The sequence below is a fragment of the Sminthopsis crassicaudata genome, chromosome 1 (assembly GCF_048593235.1).
Source record: "Sminthopsis crassicaudata isolate SCR6 chromosome 1, ASM4859323v1, whole genome shotgun sequence".
Taxonomy (NCBI): domain Eukaryota; kingdom Metazoa; phylum Chordata; class Mammalia; order Dasyuromorphia; family Dasyuridae; genus Sminthopsis; species Sminthopsis crassicaudata.
The window spans coordinates 40,345,093-40,365,421 of NC_133617.1; the positions used below are offsets into that span (position 1 = coordinate 40,345,093).

The window sequence follows — 20,329 nt, forward strand, 5'->3', positions numbered from 1 at the left end:
GTCACCGGGTCACACGCAAAGGCTATAAGTGCAAAGAATGAGGCATTTTTATCAAGGAAAACAGCAACCACATAAAAGTATACACAGAAGAAATACCAACTGAATGTCCAAGAGTTTGGAAGGGAGGATACTAACATTGGATCAGGAAGGGCTTCTTGCCAAAGGTATTGCTTGAGCTATGTCTTGAAGACAGGGATTCTACAAGGCACAGGAGAAAAAAAGGAATACATTCTAGATGTAGGGATGACCACTGCAAGGGGTATGAGATGAGAGAGAGTGCTGCTTGGGGGATAGAAAAAAAGCTACTCTAGCTAAAATTCAGAGAAGAGATTTATGTTATGAGGCTGGAAAGATAGGTGGGGCTAATCAATCAGCATTTATTATGCACTTACTATCACTCAGGCACTGTGCTGGGTTACAAAGAAAGCTAAAAAACAAACAAAACACAACAAAACAAACCCTTGCCCTCAAGGAGCTTAGAGTCTAAAAGGGAAAAACAACATGCAAACCACTATAAGCAAACAAATTATAGTCAGAATAAATTAGAAATAATCAACAGAAGAAAGGCTGTTTAAGAAAGTTTGGGAAAGTAACTTCCCCAGAATCACCCAGCCAGTAGGCATAGGAAGAGGACTTAAAGCCAGGTCTTCTTGACTTAGAAAGGCAGCTCTCTAACCATCATGCACAAGTCTCAGAGTAATTATATGCAAAATAATTACAAGGTGATTTCTTAGGGGAGGAGCTAACAATTGAGGGAAACAGGAAAAGCTTAAGTTCTAAGGTAGCATTTGAACTGAAAACCAGGAATTTTACAACAGAGAAATAAAGGTGTTCAGTCCAGGCATGAGCAACAATCTGGGGAAAAGGCATGGAGGTGGTAAATGAAATTTAGGATCAAATGAAATAATATATTTAAAGTCTTTTGCAAACTCTCCTCAGATATATCAACATTATCTATACCATTATCACCATGATAGGTTGGAATTCCATGTCACTAGAAGGAGTTCTCCCCCCAATAAACTCTCAGACCCTGTGAAATGCCAAAGCAACTTTTGGTCACATTTATCAACACCAACAACAAAAAAATCAACTAACTTATGCATATTCCATAATTAAAATAAATCAAGCAAAACATTTATTACGCTGGGCTCAGAGATACTGCACTTGTTTGGATAATGTCGTGAGCATCTGTAAGTCATTTGTCACATTACTCTAGCATGCCAGAATTGCTGTTCTACCAGCTTTGTGGACAGTGCTGCCCATAAGAACAAGCATCTATCTATGAAGTGACCTTTTACCTCCTCCCTAGACTCTCTGGTGCTTTTTACTGTATGCTCACAATTCAAAATAAAGTATCCATGCTTTGTATTTGTATGTTTGGATTACAGCACAAAATGTAAATATTTATTCAAACATAATTTCCATGGTGTCTGATTTTTACATATAATTAAGAAGTCTGAAACTCAGAGTTCTAACTAGACTGGGAGAAAATAAGAGTATGGGGAGGAATAGGACTTTCATCCTGAGCACATTTGAAGGGCCATTTACAGGTTTTGTTTTTTATATAATCCTCTAAGGAAAAAGAAAAGGATAGAGCTGATGGTGGAGATGGGATTGGACCTATGGCTGGAGAGATGCTAACAAGATAGCCAGTGTTGAGGTAGATTCCCACTGGGAGAAAATATTTTATTTCTGGCAAATCCTCTGCTAGGAGCTTGGCTAAGATTCAAAAGCAGAAAAGGTAAGAAGGTAGAATTACCCAGATTTCATACACCAATGCTCTACCCAGCATTCTGGGGAAGTCAGACTGGGCTCTGTTTGACCTTGATGAACATCAGTGCAATGTTCTAGACATTTCTCACAGAAGTTAAAATAAGGGGATGGGTAGAGTGGACAAGAGGATATGAATAATAGAGAGCCCTTAATCTTTAAACCTCCCTGAGCTCTCAGCCCAAACACAGAGAGAAGGAAGAGAAAACATGTTGTTGTGTTTATTCCCAGCAGGAACCTCAGCCCTCCAAACCACCATCAGTTCAGGCCCTTGGATGGATCAGTTAATAGGATGTCTTGATAAAATGGGGCTAAGAGGAGACCTAGAAACTATTTGGCATAGAAACAACTGAGGAGACTTACTAAAGCAATAAGTCTGGCCTTCCCCAAGAGAGGAAAGAAGAAATGGATTGCCTTCCCTGATCTTGACCCCTCTTCCAATTGTCAGTACTCTCTGCCTTCCCAAGTTACCTCAAGTTAATAAATTGCCCAACTGCTCCTTACTATCTCCCACCATATACACAGACAAGGAAGGAGACCATGAATCAGCTCAGCTAGAGTCCAATAAGCATGCTAGTTTCCACTCTCTCTTCCTGAGGTCAAATCTTTCTTATCCATCATACATGAGACAGTTAGGTAGCACTGAATAAAACACTGGAAGACCTGAGTTCAAACCTCTCCCCAGACACTGGACAAGTCACTAGACTCATTGGAAGTTTTAATTTCCTTATTTATAGTGAGTTAACACCTAAGATCATTTCCAGTTCTATGGCTGTTATTCTTTGATCTTGAAAAGAGAGAAAATGGTACCAAGAATTGATTCTACTATCTCTGAAAGCAGAGATAATTGTAATGGAAGAGAGAAGTGAATGGATGAACAATGATATTGGAATTTCTCTTCATTCCTCTCATGTCCATAATGGACAGCCGCATATGACATGATTACCACCTAAATAGCAACAATACTTATAAAAATGAAAATTAATTGGCCTAGATTCTATTTTCTCTTTCTCACTGAAAAATCCATCTGTATTTCTTACCTCCATTTGCTTGCCTTCTGCTCACTTACTTATGTGGCCTCTGACCCCAAGACTCAATAGAAGCTGTTTTCTCTGAAGTTCTCAAAGATTGCTTAATTGCTAAAGTCTTTGCCCTTCTTGGCCTCTCTGCAGCTTTTAATGATGTTAAAATGTCCTACTCAAATAACCCCTTCTAATACCTTCATTTGGAGGACTCCTCCCCTTAGTTGGCTTTCTGACATTGCTCTCTCTAGGTCCTCCTCCTAAGTGTCCATGTCTCCGCCTCCTTTGCAGAATCATCTTGTCCCACTTCCTAATTTTGGAAATCCCCCAAGACTCTGTTCCTTGCCCCCTCCTGTGTCTATCCTCTCTCAGTGATCTCATCTGCTCCTACAGGTTCAATTATCTTTCCTTGGCAGATGATGTCAAAATCTATAGTACAAAGCTATCACTCCTCTCTTTTCACGAGCTCCAATCACTAAATCTCAGTTGAATATCTAAAACTAGATGTCCCTTAAGCATCTCAAACTCAACATTCCCAAATCACAACCCAATATCTCCCTTCCCTCTTCGTAACCAAAATCAAATCAAGGGGAGAAAAATAAACCCTCACCCCCTTCTCCAGACCTCCCTATTTCCAATAATAATACCACAACTAACTTTCTAGTAACATAAAGCATAATTTTGCATCATCCTTGACTCTTTCCATTCCCTCATCCCCCTTATCCAACCAATTGTCAAATATTTTCCCATGCTACCTTTGGAGCACCTTTCATAATTGCCTCCCACTTTTTAATTCATTCATACACCATCCTAGCTGAGAGCCTCATCTGGATCAATACCCAGCTTTCAGACTCCACTTCTCTAATCTGTTCTCTATATCAAAGCATCTTAAACTGTGAGTCATGACTACATAAGGGGTCATAACTGAATGTGGGGTTGTGAAAGATCATTTATTATCAGTAAATGTTTTGATTTGTATTCCTATTTTCTATCATTATATACCTGGAGTCATAAAAAAAAAATTATTGGTCAAAAAGGGGTCATGAGCGGAAAAAGTTTAGGAAGCCTTCATCTATTATGGCTATCAAATAACCTTCTAAAGGCAAAGGTCTGACTATGTCATTTCCCTTCTCAAAAACTTTCCATGATTCCCTCTTGCCTCTAGGAGAAGATACACACTTATCAGCCTGGCATTGGCTCCCACATACCTTTCCAGGTATATCTTGTACATTGTTCCATTAGACTATGTATATCTGCAGATTGACCTGCTAGCTTATTAAATTCAGCATTAGACCCCAACCCTATCTAAGCTTTCACAAGAGCTTCTCCCCATTCCAAAACTGCACTTTCCTTCTCATACTCTCTCTTCCCACATCCCTTACCCCCAGCAACTTGTATTTTCCTAATTTTATTTGATGAAAAGCTCATTTTGTGTTCTGATTAAGGAAGCCTTGCCTGCCTTATCTCTTACTCCAGTTACCAGGGCTCTTCCCTTTCTCAAATCACCTTGTTTGGGCTTATATCTATATTGTATCCTCATCAATAGAATGTAAGATATTGGAGGTCAAGGACTGTTTGTATCTATGTCTTTATATGCATGGGTGGGGAATTATGGGTCTTTGTACATGCCAGTGTCTTGCACATAGGAAATACTTAATAAATGTGTTGAATTTGTTGTCAGCTCTCCCAACATGCAGCATGTACCTAAGTGCTTAAAAATAATAATAGCAAAAACTACCCCTTTATATAGCAAAAGCTCTTTAAAATATTACCTCATTTGATCCTCACAGGAACCCTGGGAGGTAAGTACTATTATTATTCCCATTTTACAGATGAATAAACTGAGGCAGACAAAGGTAAAGGGATTTTCCAGGGTCACACATTTAGTAGGTGTCTGAGTTTGGATTTTAATTGAGGCTTCCTTCTTGACTTCAGGTCTAGATGTCCAACATTTGCTGAATGAATGAATTAGGGATGTACAAGCACATTCTAAATTATGAAGTCCTCTGCAAATGTAAAGTATTACTATTATTACTATCAACCAACAAACAATTATTATCATGCCATGTTCTGAACTAGACAACAGGAAGAAGTCACTGAAACAGTACCTATCTTTAAACTGACATTCTATAGAGGGAACTGACATGTATACATACATACATATCTGTTTTTATTTCTGTATTTGTACATATTTTTAAATTTTATTAACATATTATTTTTTATTTATTTATTTGAATCTAAGTGAGGCAGAATTGCATAAAGTCTCTTCTGGAGTCATTGTTGTCCAGTGGCAGGACTGAGTTAAAATGACTAGTGTTGACTCCAGATGCAGTGGATGGCCTTGGTATCTTTGATGTGTAACCAGGTTCTACGTGTTCCACAATACCTGTTTCACCAGCCTTCATGGTCATTGGAACAAATTGTCTTCATCAATTGACTCTACCGAGGAAATTCAGCCTTGGAGCAAGATACCACCTTAATTCACCATAGGTTACTCTGAACCTGTTTAGTCTGTTTCCCAAAATCTTTTTCCAAGATGTGGTCACTGTGTATGCTACACCTTCTTGAAGCTACAGGTGAAAATCAGGTGGATCAGATGGACACCAAAGTTGGAAAATAGACCCTTTAAGGGCTCAGCAGCCCTTACCCAGAAAGTCTTCCCCAAACATACCCTATACCAGGGGTTCTCAAACTACAGCCCTTGGGCCATATGTACCCTGCTGAGGACGTTTATTTGGCCCGCCAGGTTATGGCAAATGGGCTGAGGGGTTGAGACAGAGTGTAAGCTTTTGTTTTTACCATAGTCCAGCCCTCCAACAGTCTGAGGGACAGTGAACTGGTTCCCTATTTAAAAAGTTTGAAGACCACTGCGCCTATACCCTTCATACATACATATATACATATACATACACAAAATAATTATTGAATGCAAGGCAATTTGGCAGGGGGAGAGACACACTAGTAACTGGGAAGAAACCCAGAAACGCTTCATAGAGCAGGTGGTATTTCAGTTGAACGTTGCATAAAATTCGCAATTCTCAAAGGCTAGGTGAGGAAGAAGGGCATACCAGACAAATGGAACAGTTTATCTGTAAAGTTCTGTTGTCTTCAGAAACTGCTGATCACTCTCTGGTCTAGAGGAGAGACTTCTTCCTCCAAAGAGCCACCTCAACTCTGGCCCAGACAAGACTTTTTCTCCTCCAGAGAGCCGCTCCAACTCTGACCTAGAGCAAAGACTCTTCTCTATCTCTTGAGTGCCGCCCTCTTTTATCCTCCCAGAGAATGGGTGTGGGATAATGCAAGGGCTTCTGGGAAAAATTACTTCAACCAATGAACTTGCTCCTCCTAAGCATGTAATCTCCTCCCCAGGAATTCACAGAAGTAAAACTCCTAGTAAAGACCAGAACTAGAGAATTGTTAAGTACCGACTTAGCACTTAGTAAGAACCTAATATCTTATTATCTCATTAGCACTTAGTAAGAACCTAACATTTGTCCCTGTTCGGGCGCCAAATTGTGATGGTCCGGTCTAGCTCCTCTGAAGGGCTCAGAATAAGTCCCTGTCAGCATAAGCAAAAGTCCTTGCCCCACGTTGGGTGCCAATATGTAATGTTCTGTTGTCTCCAGAAACTGCCGATCACTCTCTGGGAGGAATCTGCTGTCATTAACTGCTACCAATTCTGACCTCGTATAGAGACTCTTTCTCTCCCTCCAGATAGCCGCCTCAGGTCTGGCCCAGACAAGATTCTCTATCTCTCGAGTGCCTCCCTCTTTTATCCTCAAGAGAATGGGCATGGGATAACGCAAGGGCTTCTGGGAAGATATACTTCAACCAATGAACTTGCTCCTCCTAAGCATGCAAGCTCCTCCCCAGAGGTTCAAAAGGGTTAAACTCCTAGTAAAGACCAGAACTAGAGAATTGTTAAGTACCGACTTAGCACTTAGTAAGAACCTAATATCTCATTATCTCATTAGCACTTAGTAAGAACCTAACATTGATCCAAAAGTAGGAAGGTGGGAGATGGAATTATGAGTGTATGAAGAGGAAGAAAGTAATCAGCTCTCATGCTCTTGTGCCTGGACATGGGTTGACTGCTGTCTGCTTTAGTACCTCTACCATGTTCATTACAAATACCTGTTCAACATTTAGCGAATAAACTAATCTTCTTTCAGATATATAAAATCATCAGAAGTTTCTTCAGTACAGCATTTGTATATGTGGTTTGGACTCGATTTCACTGGTATGAAAAACTTCCAAAATAGAGACTCCCTCTACAAATTAAGTTCTGTACCAACTCCATAATTTACAGCCTTAGAGATTTACTTGGGACCACTAAGAGGTGAAGGAACTTGCCCAGACAGGGATCATAAAACCAGTAGGTGTCCAAGGTGGACTTCAGTCCAGGTCTTTGTGACCTGCTAGGTGGTACCATAGTGCATAGAGAGCCAGGAATAGAGTCAGGGAGACTCAACTCTATGAGTTCAAATCTGGCCCTAGACACTTATTATTTGTATGATCCTGGGCAAGTCACTTCACCCTGTTTGCCTCAGTTTCCTCAACTGTAAAATGAGCTGGAGAAAGAAATGGCAAACCAATTAAAAAAAAAAAAAAAAACAGATGGGATACATAAATTAAACACAACTGAAAACAATGAAACAACTTCCTGATTCCAAGGTCAGCTCACCATCCACCACAAGCCTCTTGCCATGGGGAAATATATGAAGCCGTATTTATCTTGGTTATGAATAAACTTCATAAAGTGGGAGCTTAGCTGTGGGAATCTAAATTTTTTTAAAAGTTCTTTTTTTATATATTCTCTCTTCCCATTCCCATTAGAATGTAAGCTCTTCATTGCCAGGGATTCTTGTTCTTTTTGCATAAATTTGTATCCCCAACACTTAGTTCAAGCAATTCAGTTATTTCAGTCATGTCTGACTCTTCATGACCCCATTTTAGGGTTTTCTTGGCAGAGATAATAGAATGATTTGTCATTTCCTTCTTTGGCTAATTTGGCAGATGAGAAAACTGAGGCACACAGGGGTAAGTGATTTGCCCAGGGTCACATAACTAATAAGTATCTAAGACTGAATTTGAACTCAGGAAGATTTCAGGAAGATGAGTCTCTCTGATTCCAAGCCTAGTGCTCTACCCATTATGCCATCTAGATGCCCTTGCCTCACATACTAATAAAATACTTAATCTATCATCATACTCATAAACCCTTCACTTAAGCAAAAGGCTAATTCAAAAGTTTCTCCTTTCTTCCATTTTGGAAACTCTGCATTCAGGAAATAGTCATACAAAGACATATATATATATATACACATGAGATACCTTTGTCAGATGCTGCCTTCTACCTTCGGGAAATTAGAGGAATGAATCATTGAAAAGGGTAAGGTTAGGTTTGGTTCATTAAACATGACCAAATTTGTAAGACAGAAACCTCCCAAAGTATGAGATGATACTCTCATGCACAGATATTTTATTTCTAAAATGGAAAAATGCACTCAGATCAACAGAAAGAAATTGTCAACTCAGGGACCAAGGAAACTGAGGACTCTCTAAATGCCAAACCACAGAATTATAACATGGGAAAGGAAGATGCCAGTGGCCATCTAATCCAATTACTCCTTGTATCCTTTCTATAGTATCTTTGGTAAGGGGATGGTTATCTAGTTATTGCTTAAAGACCACCAGGAAAGAAAGTCTACCACTGCTCCCTCTCCCCTGCCATTCTAATCTCTCATTCCATTTTCAAATATCTTCAAATAATTAGAGCTTTTCCCCCAATATTGAGCCTAGATTTGCCTATTTGTACCTCCACCCCATTCCCCTCCACCACCACCAAGTTTCTTCTCCAGGCTAAATATCCCCAATTCCTTCTATCAGTCTTCATGCTATCACATTAAAGCCTTTCACCGTGCTACCTGCCCTCTCTTGAGAGAACATCCAAAATGGAATAGTCAAGATGTTGTCAGATCAGTACAGTTTGGAGTGACATTACCTCCTCTTCACTCACATAGTCATGACCTTAGTTCAAGCCCTCAATACCTGTCTTCTACATTATTGCCAGTATCCTTCTAATGAACCGGTCTCTGCCCAAGTCAATCCTCCCTCCAGGCCATCCTCCACTTAGCTGCCAAAGTGATTTTCAAAGGCATAGGTCATATCATATCATTCCCTGCCTCTCTCATTAAATCTATCAGTTCTCTATTACCTCCAGAATAAAATAATAAATATATAAATTATAACTTATAAATATATTTATATATAGTACATATTATAAATATATGCATATATAAATTACATCATATAAAATATAAATATGTAAAAATATATACCTCCAGGATAAAATAATAAATATATTATACAAATATAAATCATATATTAAATAAATATGTTCATGTATATTTATAATTTATATATATAATATATATACATAAATGTTATATGATTTATTGATATATAAATTATATTTCTTTTATATAATTTATTAGTGTATTTACATATAAATAAATCTTATATAAAATATAAGTATAAACATATGCCTCCTTCAGTTAATACTTAAAGTCCTTCTCTCTCTCTTTTTTCTTTTCTTTTTTTTTGCTGAGGCAATTGGGGTTAAGTGACTTGCCCAGGCTCACACAGCTAGGAAGGGTTAAGTGTCTGAGGTCATATTTGAACTCAGGTCCTCCTGACTTCAGAGCTGGTGCTCTATCCACTGCACCACCTAGCTGTCCCAACTTAAACCCTTTCTCAATCTGGCCCCTTCCTCTCTTTCCAGTCTTATGATAGTTCACTTCCATCCATGTACTATATATCATTTAGGTACACCAGCCTCCTTATTTCTCATACAAGACACTCCATTTACCATCTCCAGACTTTTGCCTTGGCTGGACTATGCCTAGAAGGCTTTCTTTCTTCATTTTTGCCTCTTGGATTCTCTGCTTTTCTTAAAGACTTTCTTTAAATCCTACTTCCTGCAAAACCTTTCCTCATTGCTCGAACCAGCCCTCCCTACATTTTAAATATCTTCCTCTCTGAACTTTATTCTCAGTCCTTTTGTATATAACTTGCATGTTCTTTCTCCCATTAGAATGGAAGTCCCTTGAAAGCAGGGACATATTCTTTCTTTCTTTATATCCCTAGCCCTGAGTATGGTGCACAACATATAATAATTGCTTAAGAAATGCTTGCTAACTGATTGACTGGTTGACTAGAGATTATATGTGAATATAGCAGAACTAACAGAACATAGACTAGAGGCTCTCTGGAGTCAAATGAGAGGAGGGAGATGCCAGAAGAGAGAATATGTTGCACTCTGAGGCAGGAAGACCTGAGTTTGAATCCTTCCTGACTCCAGACAAATCACTTGACCTTTCTCAGCCTCAATTTCCTATCCTGAAAACTGGAGATTATAATAGCATCCATTTCACAGAGTTATTTATTTATTATTATTTTTTTCTTTTTTCCTGAGGCAATTAAGTGACTTGCCTAGGGTCACACAGCTAGGAAGTATAAAGTGTCTGAGATTATATTTGAATTCAGGTCTTCCTGACTTCAAGTCTGGTGCTCTATCAAGGCACCACCTAGCTGCCCCCACAGAATTGTTTAAAGTAGTTATATCAAACTTAAATAGACAAGAAAGCTACTAAACCCACATGTAATAATCCTTTATTGACTTAGAAAACCACAAATTAGTATTATTTGTTTTACTGTAATTTTATTTATCTTATCTTATTTATCTATTATTTTCCAATTATATTTTAATCTGGTTTTTCTGTACTATAAAATGTTGTGGGCAAATGTTGTCTTTGACACCTCTTGTTGTGAGAGATCAAATGAGATAACATGTTAAAAGCACTGGTAAACCTGAAGATGCTACATAAAAATAAGGTGTTTCTCTCTCTCTCTCTCTCTCTCTCTCTCTCTCTCTCTCTCTCTCTCTCTCTCTCTCTCTCTCCATATATGTATATGTATATGTATATATATACATATACATATCTATATACACACACATATATATATGTAAATGCCATATAAGAGCTATTTGTTATCATTAACTAGCTATTATGACACAAGGAATCAAATACTAAACCTAAATTCAGATCAGAGTACAAATTCAACCTCAGATATTTATTAGGTATGTGATCCTGGGTAAATCACTTAGCCCTGTTTGCCTCAGTTTCCTCTTCTATAAAATAGGGAAAATAGCACTTCCTTCATAGGGTCTTTAGGATAAAATATATAAAGTGATTTACAAACCATAAAATAAATCTAAATACTAGTTATTATTTCATTTAGCTGCTTCCGAGCATCATAAATGTAGAACTAAAAGAGATTCTTAGAGAACACCCAGTCCAGCTCCCTGATTTTGCACATTATGAAACTGAGTCTTGAAAAAGTTAAGCAGAAACAACTAGATGGCACAGTAGATAGAGCAAGTCAGGAGAAACTAAGTTCAAATCCAACCTCAGACACTTAACACTTTTTAGCTGTGTGACCCTGGGAAAGTCACTTAACCCCCAAAAAAACCCAGCCAAAAAAAAAATGTAAATAATTTATCCAGGGTTACGTAGCTAGTGTCTAAAGCCAGATTTGGACTCAGGTCCTCCTGTCTCATTTTCCTGAGTTTGAATCTGGCCAAGCTGTGTGACACTGGAAAAATCATTTTACCCTGCTTCCCTCAGTCTCCTCATTTGTAAATTACCTGGAAAAGAAAATGACAAACTACTCCAGTATCTCTACCAAGAAAATACCAAATGGGGTCATGAAAAAGCAGAACTGATACAATTGAATAACAATGAGAGTTTGGCTCTATGGTCTCTTCCAGTCCACCTGATTTTCAGAAAAAGCCATCAAAGTACCATAGATTTAGCACTAGAGGGACTTAAAAGTTTCTCATTGAGATCCAGTTAAGTCAAATGCTTTGCCCAGTATCATATAGGATTCTAATCCAAGTCCCTTGATTTCAATTCTAGCACTCTGAGGGAAAAAAAAAGTATCTTGAAACATGCTCAGGAAGAGACATCTAGAATAAACAGTGTTTACACATTAACCCCTGCATTTCTGCTTTATTTGTTTTTGAAATGTTCCTTTTTTCCACTCCACTAGTTAATGAAACTGGCAGAACCATGAAAAACTCAATCAGGTCCTTCTGGAAGTTAGAATAACTGTTTGCTACATTGGATCCTGTACAATTAGTAGGCAATCCCCTTAAGTAAAATACCTGCCATTGCTGGCAAACTGACAGGAAGTCATGCCGGGAGAAAGGTTTGGAGATTTCAAAATCAAAAGAGGGAGGCCACAATTCTTTGCAGGATAATTATGCCCCTATGCTAAATGTGAGAGGTAGGAGGGATGAGCAGATGGGAGAAGAAGGTGGGTATGATTATTACTATTTGTAGCTCTTGAATTTTAAAACATTTCAAAAGATGAAATTGCACCAAGGAGGTCAACCTGGTCCCATGATGATATTCATCTTTGGAACACAGGCAGGGACACATGCTATATCTAGTGGACATAATCTTGGGTCAAAAAGAGAAGTTCTACAAATAAAAACGCTCATAAACAGGAGAAAATATGGTTCAATTGAAATATTTCAGGTCTTGGCATCAGAAGATGGGAGTTCTACTACTGATGTTCCCTAACAATGTGACCCCAGGCAATTCACTTTAACTCACTGGTTCTTGAGTTCCCCATCTACCACATGAGAGGTAGCATTATTAAGATTGTAAGGTCCCTTCCAGCTTTAGATCCATGTTCCTATGCACTTAATCAGTAATCAGATACTAATTGTTCCAAGGCATCTTTGAATAAAATACCTCTTGGGCTCTTTTCCCCAAAACTCAACAGCACTGCCATATGTGTGTGCATATTTACAACAGAAAATAAGGCAGTGTTGTAGAATGGTGAGAGTCCTGAACTTTAAAACAGAGAATGTATGCACAAATCCTTCCTTTGCTATGTTATTCTTGGAGTACTGATCTTGGAGTACTTTACCTCCCTTGGCTCAATTTCCTCATCTGTTAAAATAGACATAACAGTAGCACCTCGTAGGATTGTTTGTGAGGATAAAGTTATATTTATGTGTGTGTATATACAGAGAGAGAGAGAGAGAGAGAGAGAGAGAGAGAGAGAGAGACAGAGAGACAGAGACAGAGACAGAGAGACAGAGAGAGACAGAGCAGAGAGAGAGAAAGAGAAAGAGAGAGAGAGAGAAAGAAAGAGAGAAAGAGAAAGAAAGAGAGAGAGAAAGAGAAAAGAGAGAGAGAGATGGAGACAGAAACAGGGACAGAGGAGGAGAAATTCTACCCAGCTATTAGATTATTGTTCCAGAAATTTAGATGTTAAAGGGATTCTTGGAGATTATGTAATCCAAGAATGATCCTGTGACACTCTATTTGACTTTCATCCTTGGTTTCACATTTGATAGCTAAGCTGTACAGCAGCTATCAAGATCTAGAGTCAAGAAGATCTGAATTAAAATTTGAACCTTAATACTTATTAGCTGTTTGATCCTGGGCAGATAACTTAACTTCTGACAGACTCAGTTTCCTTATTTGTACATAGAAGACAATGATAGCACCTATCATAAGGATAACATGAGATACTATTTGTATAGTAAGTATACAAATAGTATAGCACTTTGCAAACATTAAAGCATTATATAAATGCTATCTATTATTACTATTAGTTATTATTGTCAGAGTCCAGCTATTTCGTTTCAATTTGTTTGAACATATTGGAAAAATTGAATAGTTCCCTACTCTGAACATCATATGTTTTGTTTTGTTTTGCTCCTGGGTCATATTAGGTAGAGTGGTGAAAATGTCTTCCTTAATAAATCCTGAATACCATCTTCCAAGGCACAGAGAGGTGATGTGGCAAAAGTGCCCATAGAGGTAAAGGCACAAAACCTACTGAACCCAATTATTGGATTCTTCCTTGGGTAATTACAAAGATCCATCATAGCTTCATTAAGAACAGTCATGCTAGACTAAGTTTTGGATAGAATTACAAAACTAGTAGAGGAAGGAAAAGTTGAGAGTATGAAAGAGAAACATTTTAGCTAAATTGTTTCATACCACTCTTAGGGAGATGATGGGGAGATATGGACTATCTAATAATACAGTTAGATAGAATGAGATCTGGTTGGATGAATGAATTTAAAGAATCGTCTTAATGGTTTGATTTCACTATGGCAAGATGTCAGCAGTAGAGTGTCCCGCAATTCAGTGACTGGTCCATCACTGTCCGACATTTCTAATCTATAATTTGAATAAGGTATGGATAGAATACACATTAAATTTGGATATGTCACAGAGTTGGGAGGGATAGCTAATCATGCATCCTAAAGATCAGAAAAAGATCATGACAAGTTAAAACAATAAACTGAATATAGAAAATGGACCTGTGCTTTCATTGAAAAAAGAGGATTCCTAGTTAAGAAAACATTTTCTACCAGTGCAAGCTGACACATTCTCTGCATCTTGTAACTTTATAGAACTGTTTGGAGCAATGAGAGGTCAAGTGAATTGTCCAAACCAATATTTACCAGAAGTGGTACTTGAACCCAGGTTTTTATAACTCCAAGAACTCAGTTCTCCCCCATTATACCACAAGGTTCATAAGAAAAATCTAATCAGATGAAATTCAATAGAGTTAAATATAAAATCTGACATTTGAGAACAAAAACTCCACTCTACAAGTATGAGATGGGGAAGCATGGATAGACAGCAGCTGTTCTGCATAAAGATCTGAAGGTTCTAGTGGACTCTAAACTCACTATGACTCATATGACAGTCAAAAGAGTTCGATGTGATCTTGGGTTGTATTCAAAGAGCTGTTGTTCCCAGGAATATGAAAAATTATTCACAATTTTATTGTGACCTCACTGTTGCTTAGTTGTGTCCAACATTTTGTGACCCCATTTGAGGTTTTCTTGTCAAAGATACTGGTTCAGTTTCCGTCTCCAGCTCATTTTACAGATGAGAAACTAAGACAAATAAGGTTAAGTAACTAGTCCAGCATCACCCAGCTAATATCTATGAATTTGAATTCAGATCTTTGTGACTCCAGAGTTGGCAGTCTTTCTATTGTGCCGACTAGACCTACCTGATCTTATCAGAGGAAGAAACTGGGACCCAAACAGATAATGTGACTTAAGGATAGTCACCAGCTAGGACGGGGTTGGGCCTAAGCAATGCAAATCCCAGTCTCTACTCCAGATGTTAAGCTATGTCTATCACATTATATGACTTCTTAGAAGCATAGTAGCTCTCACACTCCTATGAAAGACAAATTTGTAGCCAGTATAAACCACAGTCTCTGTGTTTCATGAGTTTCCAATCTAACATGTGTCTTAATAATTGAGAGTTTACATTTGCTTGACTTGGAAAAGAGAAATGGTCAGATCTATGAAGAAAACTCAATTGTTCCATTCAATATTCAGAAGAGATTTTTATCCAAAAGGAAGGATTAGAATAGTTCCTCTCGGTCCCAGATGGTGGAACCATGGCAAAGAATGGAGGTTCTAAAAGACTATTTTATGCTTGATGTCAAGAAAGACTTCCTAATGCCCAGAAGGGTCCCAGAGTGGAATGGCTACTTCCACAGGTGATAGTCCAGTAAATGGCACAGAGTAAGTAAGTGTTTACCAAATATTTGATCAATTGATTGATGGCAGAGGTTGAATGACCAAACATTCCTCAGTTACATTATGGATAGGATTCTGATCAAGCACAATTTAGCCTAAATATCTCCAGAAATCCCTTCCAACTCAGATTCTGGGATCCACACAGCTCTCTCCATATTCCTTAGTGTTTTTCTCCCAACAATCCAAAAGGCAGTAGAAACTAGGTCTTTTGATTCTAGATGCCCTGATCTTATCATAATTATTCTACCTCTCACAGGCAATTGAAACCCAGAACACTATGCTACATAGATGTCCTATTATTTTCACTTGATAGAATTAGAAAACTCTTTGGAGAATATAGTTCTTCTCTCTCTCTCTCTCTCTCTCTCTCTCTCTCTCTCTCTCTCTCTCTCTCTCTCTCTCTCTCTCTCTCTCTCTCTCTCTGTCTGTCTCTCTGTCTCTCTGTCTCTCTGTCTCTCTCTCTCTCTCTCTCTCTCTCTCTCTCTCTCTCTCTCTCTCTCTCTCTCTCTCTCTCTCTCTCTCTCTCTCTCTCTCTCTCTCTCTCGGCAATTGGGGTTAAGTGACTTGCCCAGGGTCACACAGCTGGGAAGTGTTAAGTGTGAGAGTCTTCTTTTGAATTTAAGTACTCTTGACTCTAGGCCTGGTGTTTTATCCACTATATCATCCAGCTGTCCCCTTTCCAATTTTTATGGAATGTATAAAGCAGGAGAAAAGTTTAGTTGGGTCACTTGTGAGTAGACACTCAGACCTTTTCTTAATTAAATCTTATAATTGTAATACCTATAATTATCTATATTGGACTGTTATTAATAATTACTACTATTAAGATACAAGAGACAACAACTAACAGTATCCTATGCAAGTAATTCAGTATTAGAATGAATTGAGTACTAAATTTGGACTCAAGAGTCTTGGATTCAAGTCTCCCATGAGGCATCTACAATTATAAAGCCAAGAGCAAGTCACTTACCTTCTGAGCCTCAGTTTAATCACTTGCAAAATGGAAGATAACAATAACTATAGACCCTGGGTGAGTTACTTAACTTATACAAGCTTTAAGCAACAATCTGAAATTTTTCTAATAAGGGAAATAGAATGGTGCAATAGAAAGAAAACTGAATTTGGAATCAGTGGGCCTGAGGAATAAGTCCTTATTTGCTATTTGCTGCCAGAATGCCTAGCTATTGCCTCAGGCAAGTCAAATGAGCTAGCTCTCCAAGACCTCAGTTTCCACAATTATAAAGTAAGTGAAAGAAATCTAACTGTAAAGTAATAGAAGTAAGCTCCTTGAGGACAAGGGTTGTTGAATAAATAAAAAAGCATTCTCTGTATTCCAAGCACTGTCCTGAGTGTACAAATATAAACAAGGAGGATGATGTGATCCCACCCTCAAGAAGATTGCATTGTAATAGAAGAACACATCACATATAGGGGGCAGGAAGGAATATTTTGAACTGGGAAGTCAGAGGGAATAGTGATTAGAGAAGCAGAGCAAAGGACTGAGCTGTCCATTCCAGAAATGGCAGTATTGATGTGATTGCTATTCTCGGAGCTAGAGCTGGAAGATGATGAGGGAGAGGGATGTGATACATGCAGAGTATCATGGCAAGCTGAAGAGGTATGATAGGACTGAAACTGGATCAAACAAGGTAAACGCTCACCAATCAAAACAGGATCTTTGAGTCCCTGGAACCTGGCCCTGTACCTGGCACATAGTAGGCACTTTAACAAGAGCTTGTGGGTTGACTACAAAGAACATTAAAATAAACTATCTCTAAGATCCTTTCCAGTTCTAAATCTGCAATCCTACTGTACCAGTCCCTAGAATCTCTTCCACAGGAGATGCCATCAGGCAGAGAATGTTATGCAAACCCAGGGGATGGAGCTATAGGCCCAGTGTTCTTTAAACACCAATCCCAAATCTAAGTTCTTCCCACAACTGGACTCACAGCCCTTTCCTTCATTTCTGTTAGTACCCCAAGCACTTACCTCATAGGATTGTTGTAAGAGTAAATTGCTTTGTCTACCTTAAAGCTATGTAGAGATAGAAGTGTTATGAGGGCTGACCTGTCTTCCCTGACCACCTGTCTCCCCACCCCACCCCCAAATCATTGCCTGTGTTGGAGACACCAATCTCTGCTGTAGAAACTAGTTTATGCCTTAAATCAACTCAAAGGTCTGGTCTTTCAGATTGTTTTAACTCAGAATAACAATGTGGGTGCATCACAGCTGCCCTCCCGAGACAGCTCTACCGATCCCCCCTTCCCTGAATCACAGCAGGGCATAAAAAGCTATCGAGGAAGCAGCTACCATCTGAACAGATGCAAAATAAGCAACATCCATGCCTCTCCAATACCCAGCTAATAGACAATTAGTGTAACTAAAATTCCCCGTGTAGGGTAATGGGCTTTGAAGTTGCTAGGGGAAATCTCAGCGTGCAATTCTTAACAGAGAGCTAGCTCCTTCGGAAGGATTCCACCACTGTTGTGAATGCTGCCTTCTCAGCCTCCCCAGAGATATTCCCTCGGGGGAAAGGGGGTACTTGGAAAGAAGTGACACCGAAATCACAGCTTCTGGTCAATAATCAATACATCATTTATAGTCTCCGAATATACTTCCACGCATCAGACAGGCTTCTAGCTTAGAAAGAGCAGCTTGTTTAAGACAAGAGGCAGAGAAAAAGGAAAGACTACAAGCAGGGAATCCCTGAATCTACTCACTGTTCACTGCTAGGGAACCTGATGAAATGTCACAAGCTAGAAGTTACAGCATCTCAACTCATCTTTTAACACAGGGAAAGCGTATGGTGACAGAGATACAAAGGGAAAGGCACACACACACACACACACACACACACACACACACACACACACCCCTCCAAATAAAACCGTCCAGGGTCATCTCTCAGGAACTCTCTTTAATGTGTGTGTGGTTTTTTTCCCCCCTAACTCACATTTATAGCAGACCAATAACATCCCGAAATGTAACAAGAAGCATTAACCTGCAGAGAGAGGGCTCTTAAATTATGTCCTGGTGGCCCAGTGAAGGCAGTCAAAGTCCCAAGTGCAAAAATACCTTAGGACTAGTTATATAGCTCCCACCCCTGGTAGTCTGACTCAGACATCTCCCCACTCACAAGCCATCTCTCTCCTGAAATGAGACGGAGAAGCAAGCGTGCGTTTTTCATATTTCTCAAGCCCAGATTCCCCCCTCTTTATTCCAAATATGTTCTGCGTTTAACAAGCGGTCCTTCCTCCCCTTGCTCCCAACACACACACACACACACACACACACACACACACACGCACACACACACGCACAATCTTCTCCCCCATACACACACTTTTGGAGGAAAGTTAGCTCGGGCTCCCGGAGGGCACGGGCCCAACCAGGCTCTTCTTCTCACCTTTGGAAAACAGAGCTGCCAGGCTGAAGAGCACAGGTGACCAGTGTTGCCACAGCGTCCCCATCTCCGACGGACACATCTTGGAGCAGGCTCACAGGCGGGCAAGTCTCCTCCCCTGTGCCGTCTAGGCTGAGAAGCTGAGTGCCGGGGAGAACGGCATCCCAAACAAACCAGCGAGGACCAAGCAGGCAGGCAGGAGGCGAGGCTACTAAAGGCAAAAGCGCCTACGGAGCCCAGAGCTTTCTCCGGAGCACACGGTCCCCCATGGCCCCGAGGTGGTCGGAGGGAGTTACGGTGTCTGGCTTGGGAGTCTCTTCAGAGTCCGCCCAGCCTTCCCTTCGGGATGCCAACCTAGCCCCAAGGACTCTCTCTCTCTCTCTTCCCCTGGGGGAAAGAAAAGAATCGGTCTAGAGTTTGCAACAGGAGGAGGACGAGGATGGCGAGGGAGTCGCGTCTCTCGTCTCCAGCTCCGGGGTGTATGCGAGGGTGTGCAGGAAGCGGGGGATGGGGCCTGGCCGGTCCAAAGTGGCCTCCAGTCCCCGCTGGAGGAGGCTCCGGGAGGTGGTTAGCCTGCGATCGCCTGGAGTCGGCGAGACTGGGCAGCCGGGGAGCCCGGGAGCCGAGGCTCAGCTGGCCCCGGGCGCACGCGGCGGCGGCGGCGGCCCGGGGCGGCCCGGCACTGCGCCCACATGCCGGCGCGCCCCTAGCCGCGTCTCAGAGCAGGGCGTGCGCTGCTGCCAACGCCGCCGCCGCCGCTGCTGTGGCTGCTGCCGCCGCCACCTCCGCCGCTACCCTGAGCCAAAGTTTGCCTGGGGCCGGAGCGCCCCTCCCCTCCCACAGGCCGGTCGGCCGGCCTGCCTCCCCCTCCCCAGCTCGCGCTGGCTCAGTCCCAGTCCCAGCCTAGCCCCGCTACTAGAGGAGCGCACAAGTAGCTCCCGAGCCAGGCACGCGGGAGGGGCCGGTCCTGCTGCGGAACAGATGTGCAGCAGAGGTTGCACCGCTGGCTTCTAGTCAGGGGAGCCCTCCTCCAGCTGCTTTGAGCTTGTCCCCCTCCTCCTCTTCCTCCTCCTCCTTCCCTCAGCTGGCTCTCCGTTCCAAGCAGGCGAATATCGGATCAGGAACTGTTATCATCATAAAGATGGATTTTTCCCCTTTAAAAACAGCGATATCTTTTTAAAAGCCCCACCCTTTCAGAGTGACAGCCGAGAACCCCAATCCGCACAGCTAATTCCACCTCTCACCTCCCCCGCTTCTCCGAGCTGGTGGGCCAATCACTAAGGCTAGTAGTGGCAGACCCAAGTGGGTAACCTCTTGTTCGAGGGTTAGGGTCAGTCTCACCCTGCACTTGTCAGCTAGTTACAGCAACTACTGGGTCCAACAGGTTGGGAGCTTCTCCCCAACTCTACCCTTTGAGCGTTGCATCTCTTAGGACAGCCCAGTTAGCCCTCCTTGTTGGGGGAGGGGCGGGGTTCT

At 40.8% G+C, this 20,329-nt stretch overlaps 1 protein-coding gene across 1 annotated transcript in view; it reads right to left on the reverse strand.

The window, feature by feature from the left end:
• Positions 1-19,488, reverse strand: part of TMEM132D (transmembrane protein 132D) — a 944,174-nt gene extending 924,686 nt beyond the window's left edge. The window contains exon 1 of the mRNA XM_074299467.1: positions 18,857-19,488. Coding sequence (XP_074155568.1) covers positions 18,857-18,935 — 79 coding nt within the window. The 5' untranslated portion in view covers positions 18,936-19,488. The remainder of the gene's footprint in view (positions 1-18,856) is intronic.
• Positions 19,489-20,329: the final 841 nt, after the last annotated feature.